Source organism: Eptesicus fuscus, chromosome 15 (assembly GCF_027574615.1).
Source record: "Eptesicus fuscus isolate TK198812 chromosome 15, DD_ASM_mEF_20220401, whole genome shotgun sequence".
Taxonomy (NCBI): Eukaryota; Metazoa; Chordata; class Mammalia; order Chiroptera; family Vespertilionidae; genus Eptesicus; species Eptesicus fuscus.
In genome coordinates this window covers 31834340-31849657 of record NC_072487.1, presented here as the reverse complement: position 1 = coordinate 31849657, position 15318 = coordinate 31834340, and the positions used below count along the sequence as shown (strand labels likewise).

General features: G+C 34.4%; 1 protein-coding gene across 6 annotated transcripts in view; it reads right to left on the bottom strand.

Annotated features, from left to right (window-relative positions):
* Window positions 1–15318, bottom strand: part of RFX3 (regulatory factor X3) — a 282845-nt gene that overhangs the window by 53045 nt on the left and 214482 nt on the right. For all 6 annotated transcript variants that reach the window (XM_054727240.1, XM_054727239.1, XM_028150529.2 and 3 more), the window contains 2 exons: window positions 9246–9427; window positions 4845–4964 (listed from right to left, as the gene is read on the bottom strand). In XM_054727240.1, coding sequence (XP_054583215.1) covers window positions 4845–4964; window positions 9246–9427 — 302 coding nt within the window. The remainder of the gene's footprint in view (window positions 1–4844; window positions 4965–9245; window positions 9428–15318) is intronic.

The window sequence follows — 15318 nt, the reverse complement described above, 5'->3', positions numbered from 1 at the left end:
TCGAAAGTATGATTTTTTCCTTTATTACATATGCAAACATTACAGGTGTACATTTCTGTTTGGGTTATCTTATCCGTTTAAGGGTGGAATTCACCTAAGAATAAAGACAAGAGGACTGGGTTCTAGTCCTGATTGCTCTATGACCTTGGATAAGTTGTCTACCCTTTATGGACTTGAGTTTTCTCAGCAAGAAGATGAGTTGGACTAGGTGATCTCTTCCCTCCAGCTCTAACTTTCTATTACTCTGTGATATCTCTTTGAGATGTGATGGGCATATTTGGTATGCAACTGGTGGTTGTTAAGTCTTTGTTGAAGGAATGATAACTGCAGGTTAAATATTTTGAGGAAGGCTACTGGGATCAAACACAGCCAAGCACATTGTCGAAAGCACTTGGCTCTATTCCACCACTTTTGCTGCAGGGATTTGGAAGAAAAACTAAAATGTATGTGTCAACACCCTCTACGTGCTTCTTTTAAATATTAAAAATAAAACTGCAACCAACATTTGTACTTAGTTTTTAGATCTAAAAATTACTGATCTCCATAATAACCTAATTTACTTATTGTATGAATTATGGTAAACAATAGTTTATGGGTGAATTCCATTGGAAACTAAAGATTACCACATGTGAGTATGTAAGTTATTTTCATATAAAATATTTTCAGCAGAAGGTATTAAAAAACAACAACTATTATACAGTCTTCTGTTGCTTTAACCAGGGTACTTAACCTCTTCTTGATTACCTGTAATTCCGTCAATTAGCCAGTTATTTAACTGTGTTAGACTAGATTCTAGTCACTAGAGTGATACTCAAAGGACTTACTGGAGTGCAGCCTGCTGTGTTGAATAACCCAAAGCAAATAGAAGACCCCTGTCTACTTATATTTCCTCTTGCCTGCTTTTGTACCTCACGATTTCATGGGAATCAAGTGGGCTCTAATCTGCTTCTATATTTTAGGTAAATAGCTTGAGAATGGCTTCATTTTCTCAATTAAGCTAAACTACAGGCTCTGTGACACCTGCTTTTCAATAAGAAGCTGTTTCCATTTATTTCTTGACTTATGGCTATGTTCCTTATGGTTGTGTTGCTGGAAATCTGATTTGTAGATAAGTGGAATTTTCCTTTACTACCTTATCAAATAGTCAAGTGAAATACCATATGTAAAGATCTAACAATTATAAAGGTATACAAAACAGCAATCAGATCATTATTTCTGCTACAACTACTATGATTCCAAACTTATCAGAAAAATGACTTCTAAAACTTCCCTTTTATTTGACAAAATAATCACTGCATATACTTGAATTTTCTTAACCCTTTGCACTCGCTTGCTTTTTTCTCGATTCCTTTATTCTAATGCTAACCGTGTCGAGTCACACTCGGCATCTGAGTGCAAAAGGTTAATATAAGAATACGTGAAACATACATTTCTACTATGGAAGATGTGCACATATAGATGAATACAATAAATCTTGAGGCACTTAAACAATTTGAATATTCCAAAACTAGAGGCCCAGTGCATGGAATTCGTGCACTCTGGGGGAGTGGGGTCCCTCAGCCCAGCCTGCACCCTCTCACAGTCCAGGAGCCCTCGAGGGATGTCCAACCGATGGCTTAGGATGTCAGTTGGACATCCTTAGCGCTGCCGCGGAGGCGGGAGAGGCTCCTGCCACCCTTGCTGCGCTTGCCAGCCATGAGCCCAGCTTCTGGTTGAGTGGCACTCCCCCTGTGGAAGTGCACTGACCACCAGGGGGCAGCCCCTGCATTGAGCATCTGCCCTCTGGTGGTCAGTGTACATCATAGTGACTGGTCGTTCCACCGTTCAGTTGATTTGCGTATTAGCCTTTTATTATATAGACTATTGAATACTATGTTGCTTGTATTTTAACAGGAGATTGGCAATCTCTTCTTATATGAATTTTAATATATTTAATGGAATCATTTGAGTTTTGAAATCTTATTTTTAAGCCATAAAACAAATGACATGCTCTTTCCCACTGTTTACAACAAATACTCTTATGCCTACATTCAGACTTAAGGAGAAAACCTCTCCTCTCCCATCCAAGTGTTTCTGCTCAATGGGCAATCTGCCTTCACTTCAGGCCTATTGATGCTGCCAGTTGATAGAATCCTTCAGACACAAGGGAAATCTCCCTCTGTACTGCTAATCCAATGAGGAGTCCATGAAGGTGATAACACTAACTCTGCAATCAGTTAGCTAGACACCATTCCAGGAGCAACTGTCTACAATCCAAAACTTTTGTAATTAAAAAAAATTAAAGGAAATTTTAGGATTTCTTTGGTTCTCTAACATTCTTATTTGATGAAAAAGTAAAAACTAACTAAAGTTGGCACAATTTACTAATATTACTAAAAGTTTTACATCACTTCTTAAATACATCCATATTATATCTAATTCTAAAAAAAAGCATTTACTACTATACTGTGATTGTAGAGTTTATACGACTTGTTAACCTTCACATACCTGGAACCTTTTAATTAAGAGACCTTTGTTAAATCTTAGGTCTTGCTTCCCTAACCCAGGCTTTTTTTTTTTTTTTTAAAGTATCTTAAAAGCTTCCATTTCCATGAAAACTTGCTTGGTATGATTTTTTTGCAGTTATAGCATAGGAAGAAATTGGCATCTGCTGTCTTAGGTGCAATTCATTAAGCTTTTTTCATATTTAAGTTTAAGCATGTGTTATTTTTGAATCAAACTTTTTTTTCTTTATTGTACCATCACCTCCACTGTGTAGTGCTGCTATACATGAGTGCAGAGACCTCATAAATTAAAAGCTATAAATATTGCCATAACAGGTGAAAAAAAATCATAACCCAAGACAATAACACTTTGTTACAACTCATACAAACTCTATCTCCAAACACATTATGTGTTAGTGTTCTATGATTTATTTTATTACTTTTTCAGAGACCTTCTTAATATCTTTTGTGAAGTATACCTCAAAACATAAGGATCAGCAACTTAAAAATACAGTTGAGAATCTGTGAATTAAAAATCTAAATCCCTTGAGGTATCTTTACATCATATCCAATCTTGTCCTGACTCTTCAGTTTGGGACACTTGCACTAGAAACTATGACTGTGTTAAAAACACTTTACCTCTAGTCTCTTCCCATTAGATATGTCTAGCCTAAAACCAAAAAGTCATCTCTCGAGGAAAAAAATCTGAAAGTTTCATTGTTTTGCTTCAAAGCCTTATACAACTTCAAAGCTATATTCTGTACAAAGAACAAACTTAACTTCATATACAACTAAATCCTTTAATCTCAGATCCAAACTACGTTTTAAATCTCATTTCCCACTAAACTATTCAACCTTCTCAATTCTTCTTCTGCAATGCCAATCTCACCAAATCAGAGCATTTACCAAAGACATCGTGAACTTTGCTCCTCTATACTTTTGTTTACATTATTCCCTCTGCCTGAATGTTCCTCTTTCTGATTCCTCTAAATCCCTACTCAAATAGCACTTTTTCTATGAAATTTCCTAGTCCTCCCTGTCCGAGAATTTGATAAAAATTATTCTGTATTCCAATAGGTCCTTGATCAAAGCTTTATTTTAGTACTTCTCATATTGCATTACTTAAACAACAACAGCAACAACAACAAAAAACCAAAAAAACCAAAAAAACAACAAACATGTGCCTCCCCATCTAATTTCTTAACTCCTCAAAGGTAAGGGCTGTGACTTCTCTCTGATTTCAGAGCCTGGTACATAGGAGGGACTCAATTAGTACTTTCTGACTAAATAGAAAAGGGACTCCTGTGTGATATATTCTTTCTCCAGCAATGACTTAGAGCTAATACTTCTGATGGCTAAGGAACTAATCATCGCAGATCAATGGATTAGGCAGAATGATGCAGATTATCTGATTACCTATGTGTAGACTTTCTTTCTACTACCTAATTCTGCATGCTCAATTGTAAAGATAGATTATAACTACTGCCACAGCTGTACTACACTAGGGGAGAGAGAGAGAGAGGGAGAGGGAGGGAGAGAGAGAGAGAGAGAGAGAGAGAGAGAGAGAGAGAGGAGAGAGAGAGAGAGAGAGAGAGAGAGAGAGAGAGAGAGAGAGACCTTTCATTGTATTTACTCCAAACTGTAATATAAGCCACATGAGACTAGAAGGCCCTCAGCTATATAACAGCATCACGGGCTTGTGTAAACATTTGATCTGAGACTTAACTGAAAAATAGGACTATTAGTGCTTTGATTGTCACAAGGCTGTGGAGCCAGACTAGACTGAGGTATCTTCAATTCTAAGATCTATGGTCCCATCCATCATCCATCCATCCATCCATCCATCCATCCACCCACCCACCCACCCATGAATGCTTGAGCTTTCTTACAGCTCTAATACCTACAATTCTACATCTATGAAAGTTGGATTCAAATGAAGTGCAAGAAGTCCCAAACATTCTGAAAGAATTGATACTGTGTCAAAAAGAATGGCTCGAGGGATGTGCAGAATAGCAGGTAACAAACTCATGAATATGAAACGCATTTCTCCAGGTGGTATTTTCTTGGGTATGCCCTTTATGCTTGTGTTTAGTTTCCCTGTCTGAATAGCTTAGGATATCACATTTAACTTAAAAGGGGCCAAACAGGCTGACTGATAAGTAATTTTGAAAGATTTGGAAAATAGGCAGGATGAATAAAATTCTAAATCATATTTGAGAACTGTCTGTCGTGAAAGCATGCCAGCAATAGTGACATTCTTTCACACTTATGTATTTGTTCTATTTGTTCAGAAAAAAAAGGAGACCAAACATCTAAAGAAACACATAGCTTTGACATGTCAATGACAATTGCAGAGTCTACCTTTGTTTCTGTTGCATGGGTTGTTGCCTCATAGCCATATACTGCATGTCTTCTTGCAGACGATTGAGAGGGGAATCTGGCTTGACACGAATCCCATAGTAATGGTACTTGGAGTTTCCTCTTAATAAAAGAACAACAAACATTAGACACACAAAAAGTCAGTCAAACCTGTATTAATCATATAGGATGTCCAATAACTTCTCGCTTGGAAAAATATATAAAATAAGCATATTAATGTTATATATTTGTGATGTGTTCTGGATACTTAACATATTTTGATGGTGAATACATTTGGGGGATCATAATAAGATTGTAAATCCATTGGCTCAAGGCCCCCAAAAAAGTCCTTATAAACTTTCCCTTAAATATTGTTAAATAGTCCACTTATTCCATTTAAGCTACATTTCATTTTCAAATTTATGTTTTAAATTTAATTTAGAAAGGGTAATAGTGAGAAAAAATTCTGACCAACAAAAATTTATTAACAGGATAAAGGATTGAGCACTAAAGAATAATTTATAATAAAAAGGTTATACAGAACCAACAGAAAAAACTCTTAATTCTACCTTTCTTAGGTACTAGTAAATTCTACATTTTTCAAGTTCTATTACTGCAGGGATAATGAAGATAACTTCACTGATGCAAGATGTTGTGGAGAAGTCTATTATATTTAATATTTTGAAGCCTAAAAAGAAGCATGCATTGACTCATTTTTAAACATTTTATGGATTTATATTAGTTTTGCAGGCTGAATAAGATGTGTCACAACAGACATGGGGAAATTTCTCTGTGAAAATGGCAAATTTCCACCTGGAATAAAAATGTCATCATTACCCATGCTCAGGAGAAAGACCATATTTGTTATTAGAAATGACAAAGTTTAGTTCTAAATGAAATGGGAAATTCTTGCAAATATAACATTTTAAATATGTCAAATTTTACAAAGAGAAAATAGTTTTTCAAAAGCCTATATATAGCAAGACATCAGTACTCTTTCAATTTTTTTCTTTCATTTATAACAAGAAATGCAGGGAGAGTGTGGATTAAATATTTTATATATATATATTTTATTGATTTTTTACAGAGAGGAAGGGAGAGAGATAGAGAGTTAGAAACATCGATGAGAGAGATACATCGATCAGCTGCCTCCTGCACAGCCCCCACTGGGGTTGTGCCCGCAACCAAGGTACATGCCCTTGACCGGAATCGAACCCGGGACCTTTCAGTCCGCAGGCAGATGCTCTATCCACTGAGCCAAACTGGTTTCGGCTGGATTAAATATTTTATATAAAAACAGCACAATGTACAGTTGATGTATTATAGAATTGTACACCTGAAACCTATATAATTTTATTAACCAATCTCACCTCAATGAATTCAGTTAAAAAATAAAATAGAAAAATAAATAAATAAAAGTTGTGGGAGAATTTCAACATGAAATATACAAGACAATGGATATCATTGAATTATGGTTAATTTTTTAAAGTTCAACAATGATAACCAAACAAAACAGAATTTTACTTCCAAAATTAAAGAACATATATTAGATGAACCCTAAATATATGAAAAAACATTAAAATCTTGCTATATAAATAATATTGCTAGTTTTAAAAAAATGTAGGGCATCTGAGTACCTATGAAGTTTCTGCAAAATGAACCAGTGTGAAAACCTAAGGCCTCTTTAGAAAGCTTTCCACTAGCAGAGATTATATTATGTCTCCAAAATCCACTACAGAATAGAGCAAAAAACAAAACCAAAAAATACAAACCCAATTAGCAGTGCTCTCTGTACAAAGTGGAGAATGACAAGGAGGCGTGGCAGAGTGAGAAGCAGCAGACATTAACCAGGGGATACAGCCAATGACAGGGCTACAGCGTGAAATGGTGTCTCTCTTGTGAGACCACAAAGCAGATGAAGTGTCCAGTTTCTTTTTAGTTTCTTACAAATCAGCACTTGTTTGGGTTGGGGCAGGGGAGGTGGTTCTTTCCTTTCCATTGGCCATGGGGCAGGTCAGCACATCCCATGGTCTTGGATTAAACTTAATTTGTAAATGGGGTTTACAAATGGCACTTTTTCAGCTGCCTTTATTTAGAAACATGGTGACTTCATTTACTTCTTAGCTAGTTCTAAAACTTGAGAAAATGTCTGGTTCTGGTTTGAATGAATTCACCAGTTAATTTTATCGCTGGATAAATAAAAGTTCTACATACAGTTTGCTTTAAAAAACTGAGTTAATTTGTGTCATGATTTATATGGATTTTCTTCCTGGTTTAGAGGTAGAAAGTAGAGCTAATTCAGTTTCCCTGGTAGAAAGACACAGTACTGTGACTCCTACCACTGTCAGTTTTTCTATGTGAGAGGCTCTGCTATCTTCATAACACAGCATTTGTTTAAACTTTCCCCACAGGATTTCTTTTCTCCTTATTCTTCTGGGCTGTGCTTTCCATCCTTAATTATAAATACTATATAACAATTTTAAAAGGAACAGAAGACATAATTGTTACACAGTGAGAACAGGGAAAAAAGAATACCAGAAAGTAAATGCTGCAATATTGCAATATGTACTTATAGAGTATGGATTCTACTCAATCACAAACCCAAACAACCCTAATTTTGTCACTTTCTATTTTAAAGATGTGTTTTAAGATTTGAATGGAGCTTCAAAATAGGATCCATTGAAATCCCTTTCACTAACAAAAGAAGCACAATAGAGCTTCTAGGAGATAAGAGGCTAGGTCCCAAACAATGATTTCTGGGGGGGGGGGGGGGGGGTGGGGGGAGGAATACTCAAGAAACAAAAGGTTTTTTTCAAGGAACTGAAAACCAGTATACATAGAAGAAAATACACTTATGAGAAAAATAAACCTCCAGCAATCTGAAAGCAACAGAAGTAGTTCACTTGAAATGCAACAGAAAAAAATGATTCACACTTTGAATACATACAAACCTTATAAATCTAATAAAGCTGACATACCCCTCTTTTCAGTATAAATTTATAAGGTCAATTACTAAGGCTCTATTTTATGAAGAATATTAATAAAAACCCTTTCTTAGGATACTATGAAACTGTGACTTGAAATTAATTAAAGATAGATCATCTAATGTTATATAGTGTAGCACCTTTATTTTTATACTATTTAATATGGATTTCTGTAAGATTTAGGAAATAAAGAAATCCATATCTTTCTGCCCAGCTACTTAAAATATTTGTGTTATTATAGAAGAGTAAAAATGACCCTGCTTGAGCAAAGCATCTAGGAAGTAGTTTGGAGAAAGGGTTTAAGACATGAAATAACCATTCTGCCTTTAGACTTTTGCAATCCACTGTTCAGCCCACCAGTCAGGTTTCCTGCCTGTGATCCACCATGAATTGTCACCAGCCAAAAATTTAACCTGTTTTGTTGCTATTTCTCCTGAAAGGCTAGTCAAGGAGCAATTGCTGACAACAACCAAGGAAACTCGGTCCAGTCCCGAACGGGTTTTTCCAACAATTGCAACTAGGTTATCAGTCCCTGGTTTCCTTGGGCAGCCCCCAAATGTGAATTGCTTACTGTATAAGCTCACCCTTACAGGTCTGCATCCCAAAACTCTAGATATAGAGCCCAGTAGTAATTAATGGTCTTATAAAAAGTACAATAAAATTTAAAATTTGTGCCATGCAAAAAAAAAAAAATTAAAATGAAGCCCCACAGTTCTAAGTGTTATTTCTATCATATTTTGACAAGGAAGTAAACAGAAAAACTAAGAGTCTTCTTCACATTATTGGCTTCCATGCAATAAAACTAAACCATATTTTTTTTACTTCCATACATGTTTGGTTTCACAATCAAGAATTTAAAAAGGCTAAAATAGATTAATTAGGACCATGTCATTATTCAGGGCTTAAAACACCCATATTTTTCAAGTTCACCAAATGATTTTTAATTGCTCTCCAGAAATGACATGAGAAAAACTCAGCTTGAATTTCTTACTCCAGACATTTCAATGTAATTTTTCAAGAGTCAAGAGAGAGACAGTTTTCCATTTAATATGTTACTTTATTCATCATCTTTAGTATGGCTATGTTCCAAAAGAGAAGACAGTGGTATATACTAACTTTTAAAGCATCATATGTGAATCTTGCATTAACAGGCATGTTTGCCACTTCCTATGTGATTGGAGAACCAGCTCTTCTGAAAGCTTTGCTCAGTTGATGTTCAGGATGATGCCTCAGTAGTTTGGAAGTATTTATTGAGTAATGACCTTTCCTTTCCCTGTGGGGGTTTATAAACTGAGGTCATTCTATATTTTTTCTTTATATGTTGGTATCTGTAATCAAGTACTTTAGCTCAAGCAACATACTGATCGACTGTAGCTTGAAAAAGAGAGGTTAATTTATGATCTTACTTTTCAATACTAACCTAGTTCCCAATCTCCTGGTTCGTAGTCCCATAAAAATGGACCTTATTAATTTTCCAAAAGAAGCAGCATTGACAGGGTCCAGTTTGTGTTCCTGACAGTGTCGCAGGTAGTGGTTGTAGAGAGTGCTTCTGGGAAGGCTCACTCCTTCTGCTGTCTCGTAATTGTCCAACAGCCACTGGAGCTAGTGTAAACAAGACAGAGTTAACATGGAGAAACCAGGAAGTTCTACAAGACAAAATACAATATCTGAAAGTGCAATATACAGAAATACTTGGATTGTCATCAAACCTTGTAATAGGGTAAACTGTTGTAATTATTCAGAGGCCAGTGTAATCTGACTTTGAAAACTCTCAGAAATGTAAATAGCTGTACATCCCTTATGACCTCAGGCCATCTCCATTCCTACAAACATCCAAACACATGTACAGAGAAAATATTTTTTTCTGTATTGCTATTTTGGAGAAAAACACCACTTCAGGGAATTCTAAGAATCCCATTAACTGGTCTAAAAAATAATTTATAATTGTTACAGAACAAAATATGTTCCAAACCTAGCAGTATGGCACATATGTTGTTACAGTTGGCTTGTTATAACACGTGAACAGCAGGCTTCCTTGTATGAGTTTTTATATTAAGGTTCTATTCATTTAATACAATTCTAATTACTTATCTAATTTACCTACCCAAGGTACTACAATAATGGTATTAACTACTGAGACAGAATTCTATAATCAAAAAGGAAAAAAAGTCAGTCATTTCTTCCCCAGAAGGAAATAAACTCACTAGATTTTGGCTAAAAAGTTATATGTAAAGAAAAGGAATCATTTAAATTTTTCTACCTTAAAACTATGTTGCTTTTTCATAATTTTGGAAATTTTCATAATGTAGTTGGTAAAGCAATATTTTCTCAGTCAGGGTTCTCATTTTAAAGTTTTATGTTGCCCTGTGTATATTTAAAAACAAATCTTTAAAGTATAGAATGAGCAAGAAAATTTTAGAAAATCTAAGTTAGGTATGTATTACTGAGTTTTAATATTAGAAAAATTAAATGATCAATTTGTCTTTTATTTATTTACAAAAGGAGAACTAAAATAGATTTAAATGACTTTCTTAAGGTCATATATTATCTCAGTACTTGAGTCTGGTTTCCAACATTTCCTGATCACTAACATATCAGTTGTTATTTCCACAAAGGCAGCAAATATTTCACATTACTTGTCTCATCAAAATTTCCACGCCAATTATAAGAAGTATGCTAAAGAGTTGATATTTTACATGCAATTCAATAAAATATTTCTGTACACAGCCTTAACTATTTACTAGTAGTTTTCTTTTAATATTAATTATATGGCAGTTAAGTACAACATAAAGGCAAACACTTGATGCACTGCCCAAGGATAATTTGATACCTGCCGTAAGATATATTTTTTCCTTGGGTATTGTGTTTAATAAAATGTATTTTGACACTAACATTCAATATCTTTAACATTAAATAATTTCGAACTAAACTATTACTATTTCTTTTATTCTTTTTATAAGGTGTTTTAGAAAATATTTATTTACACTTGTGATTTTAACAACCCATAAAATACCATAGAAACTTTTAACCTTTAAAAGCTGATTACCCTACTAATGAACTAACATAAATTCCTGTAAGGGTGGAAACCAAGATAATTGCATCTTTCAACCTTTACATTTAACCTATATTAATCAGGATAGATTAAGGAAAGTGAATAGGTCCTATTTTTCCCAAAGGGAAATACTGATTGACAAAAAAAAGAAAAATCTTGCATTCTCCAATTAACATCTAAATGTAACATTTAGCATTCCCCCCCCCATGAATTCTTATACATTAGGATTCATTTTAAGTTCAGTTCACTGATGATATACATTTTATAAGTCTTATTCCTACCATAACTTAAATTCACAGTACAGCAAAGTCAAAGGAGAGTGAGAATAAAATAAAGTTTTGCTTTGAGCTCAATATATTTCAGTAGCTAAAAATCAGTAAAAGTCATGAAATAATTATTTGCTAGATTGTGAAAAGTGTATAAAATTAATGTCTAAAGTATTTTATGCACTTTAAATGGACTTTTAAAAAAATTCACATGCTAAAGAACATTATGTGAAAATTGGGAACAATTAACTTAACAACTTTTCTACATTCAAATTTATGATCTAAAATATCACAATTGAATACAATCTAAACCATTAAAGGCCAATTTATATTAATTACAACAAAGAAGGAGTATAAATAAAGTTTTCAATGAAGAGAATTACAATATTTTAATTTGATTTAGACAGACTATGCATCATTTACCTGTAACATCTTCTCATACAAAAATTTAGAAATAAAAACATTCAAATAAAAAATTTTATACTAACAGACTGATGTAAAAAGTGAAAAGTACCATTCTAAAAACATGGAGATAAATGTTATCATCCTTAGCTTTGATTTTCTGAAGGATTAGATTGTTTGGAAAAGAAGCAATAGTCTACTTTTAATCTTATGGTGGCTCAAGGGTAAATGATAGAGGGATCAGATATTCTTTCACTCAAATGGTGAGCAGGGAGAAGACCTCTCTCTACCAACAATATTCACACATACACCCAATGAAACACACTGGAAAACAAAACAATCCTATATAATAAAAGCGTAGTATGCAAATTGTCCCCTCGAACCGGGAGTTCATCCGGGAGTTTGACCAGGTGTCAGGGCCAGCTGGGGGAAGGAAGGGAGGCCCCGGCCAGCAGCTGGCAGCCGCCAGGGACCCTACCAGTGCACGAATTTCGTGCATTGGGCCTCTAGTCTATATAATAGAAGCTTAAGCGACCATTATAGCAGAACAATCAGAACGACCGGTCGCTATGATGCGCACTGACCACCAGGGGGCAGATCCTCAATGCAGGAGCTGCCCCCGGGTGGTCAGTGCGCTTATGGGAGCGCTGCTCAGCCAGAAGCCGGGCTCACGGCTGGCGAGTGCAGCAGTGGTGGCGGGAGCCTCTCCCGCCTCTGCAGTAGCACTAAGGAGCAGTGAGCTGAGCAGTAAGGAGCAGCAAGCAGGTAGGCGGTAAGGAGTGAGGGATCCTGGATTGCGAGAGGGATGTCCAACTGCCAGCTTAGGCCTGACCTGCACAGGCCGGGCTGAGGGATTCCCCCCACCCCAGTGGACGAATTTCGTGCACCGGGCCTCTAGTGCATATATAAGTTCCCAAATAAATGTACATATGATTGGTAAATGTACTTAGAATACTGAAGGTAAAATAAGGCCTGTTCCCTTCTACTACTTGTTTCTTACATTCATTCATTCATTTAGCAAATACTTAATGAGCATCTACTATGTACCAGGCACTGTTCTAGACACCAGGTATGTATCAATGGATAAAACATATAAAATCCTTACACTCTTGGAATTTCCACTTATCAATACATACTTTCTGTTTGTCTATAAGATGCTACTAGTGAAATAAATGTAATTATGCTATTATTGTTAATAGAATAAAACATGGCATTTGGTGTAACTGTACTCAGAGGTGTGACATCATAAAGAGTATAAAACAGACAAGTCAGACATGCATTTCAACGTGATTGATAACAACATAATTATAAAAGTAGAGCAGTAGTACCCAAGACTCTCCAGAATATGCTGAAAAAGGGTTACAAAATTGAATACCCCACTCCATCGTCTCATGTGCAGAAAGATGAAAATCAAGTTGGATTTTTCTGAGAAGGCATTATTTCTGATTTAACTCTAATAAGAATTTTCTGAATTAGTATTAATAATCAAGTGCATGAACAGAAAATAGGAAATCTGTCCATATTCCAAAATAGAATGACTACAAACTTTGAGTTAAGAAAGCATGATTAAGATCCTTCTTTAGAAACTGATAAATATGGGACACAAATTATTGACAATTTTTCTTAACATTTTGTCTAATGAAATTGACCCTTTGTAGAAACTGATCAATCAGAGAACTATTACCATAAAAATGAATTCTTGTCTTCTTCAAAGAATCCCACAAACTTCAAATAATTCTATATCCTGTGCAGTGAGACAACTAATAGATTCTATTAACAATATTTCATTTTAAAAATACCTCTCTACTAAAATTTTTCTACACAACTGAAAATCATCAATTAGGTTAACAGAATTTAAAATACCCTTAGCTGGTGGTTTTCAACTAGAATGCATGCAATAGTTTACTCTGGTTGTTAGATAAATCTAACAAGAATTAGGAGCATTACTAACTTTCTAAGAACAGAAAAACAACAGGGTCTTCTGGGCTCAGGGAGAAAGGAAACCAGACTGGTCAGCAGAAACACTGATCCTTTCTCTATTCTTTACAGACCATCTGTAGAATCATTTGATTTCTAAAGACTTGTCTATAAATATGCTTTTAAATGAATGTAACTGTACTTCAGAAGTGTAATAAAATGAATCAGGACATCTAGAGAAAGATTATTACTGCATTAGCAACATTTACGCCCACTCTTTCTACATACTGAAATGACTCTGGCAGCTGTAAACAGTTTGGAAGATCTGTCATGCTCGGTAAATAAAAAGAATGAAGCCAAAGCATAACAGTTAAATGTTGTTTATGCAACTTAATTCACACATTTATTAACACTAAATATTACTTCATAGATACTAGAAGAAAATAATAATTTCAAAAAACCCCAACCTATTTGAAACGTTTCTAACAAATCAACAAATAAAATTATACAAAAATTCTTATGCCCACATAATTGTTCATGAAAATACTAAGATGAATAATTCAAGTTAAAATTAAACATATAACTTACTAAACGATATACCTGAAATGAAAATGAAATGCCAATTGAATATCAAAGCACAACTTAGATTTCTGGACTTTCAAAAAAGATAACTGGAAACATCAGTGTTTTTTTTCCTTGAGTACCTGGATATTTTGACTAAAATCGAACAACAATTTCACGTGCCATTTTCAAACCACAAACACCAGTTAGTCACTACCCCCCAAAAGAAACAATAACAACATATATTCATAATAACACAATAAATCAGTCTTTACCCACAACCACAGACTCATGCTAACACAAAAAGGACATACTTAAGAAACCTATTAAAAAATGACACATTGCATACAAATTTCAGAAAAGGAAAAAAATTATATTCCTTAAAATATTTCAAAAAGAAGGGTCAAAAGTATGTTATAGTAAAAGTTATAGCTAAAATTTTCACAAAAATTGCAGGCATTCTCCAAGTTGGCTAAAAGTTTTTATTTGCCATGTTACTTCCTCTTGGAAAAGAAACAAGACAAAATACTTCATCTAAAAACAACTGTGTAAATACATAGCATTTAGTGTTGTGTTGGAATATAAAATTTAAATCTTAAAATTCAAATCTTTAAAAAGCATAGTGAAAACATTTTCACAGGTTTCAGGTTTACTGAAAGAATAATGGTATTTCTGAAATTTCCTTTTCTATTATCCAAAGGTTTTAGGTTTACTAAAAGAATAATTATATTTCTAATAGATTGGAAAATCTAATTTGGATAATCTAATTTTGGACTTTTCAGTCATGAAATATGAAGAAATTAAAAAAAAAATCATAATAACTTATCTCTAAATTTAAGAATATACATGTTGTCAGTTGGGAGGGAAAACTAATTCTTACTATATTGACACTGATATTAATTTAGTGGAAGATCTATCTAAAACATTTAATTCATAGGTCTATTTACTTACTAGTCAGAAATCTCGGTAACAAAATAATTTTTAATCAGCATTTTCATTGGCTCCCCAAAATTTGAACATTAGATGACAATGTTTATAGTTGCAGAAAACTATCATCACTCCTCTTGCACTTACCAGTGTTGTAGTGCTGCCGCATCAGATAACAGTTAGATGCTTCAAGAAATAGTAACACTATTCCTGTTTTGTCTCAAGTATTAGCAATTTATGGTTTATCTATAGCCTCACTTCTTCTTTTGGCCCAGTTTCATTTTTCTTTAGGTTTTAGTCCCTGAGCTTCTCTAAGCAGCTGCTTCCTGCCCATCCTACATAGTCTCTCTGATAAGCAAGTCATTTTC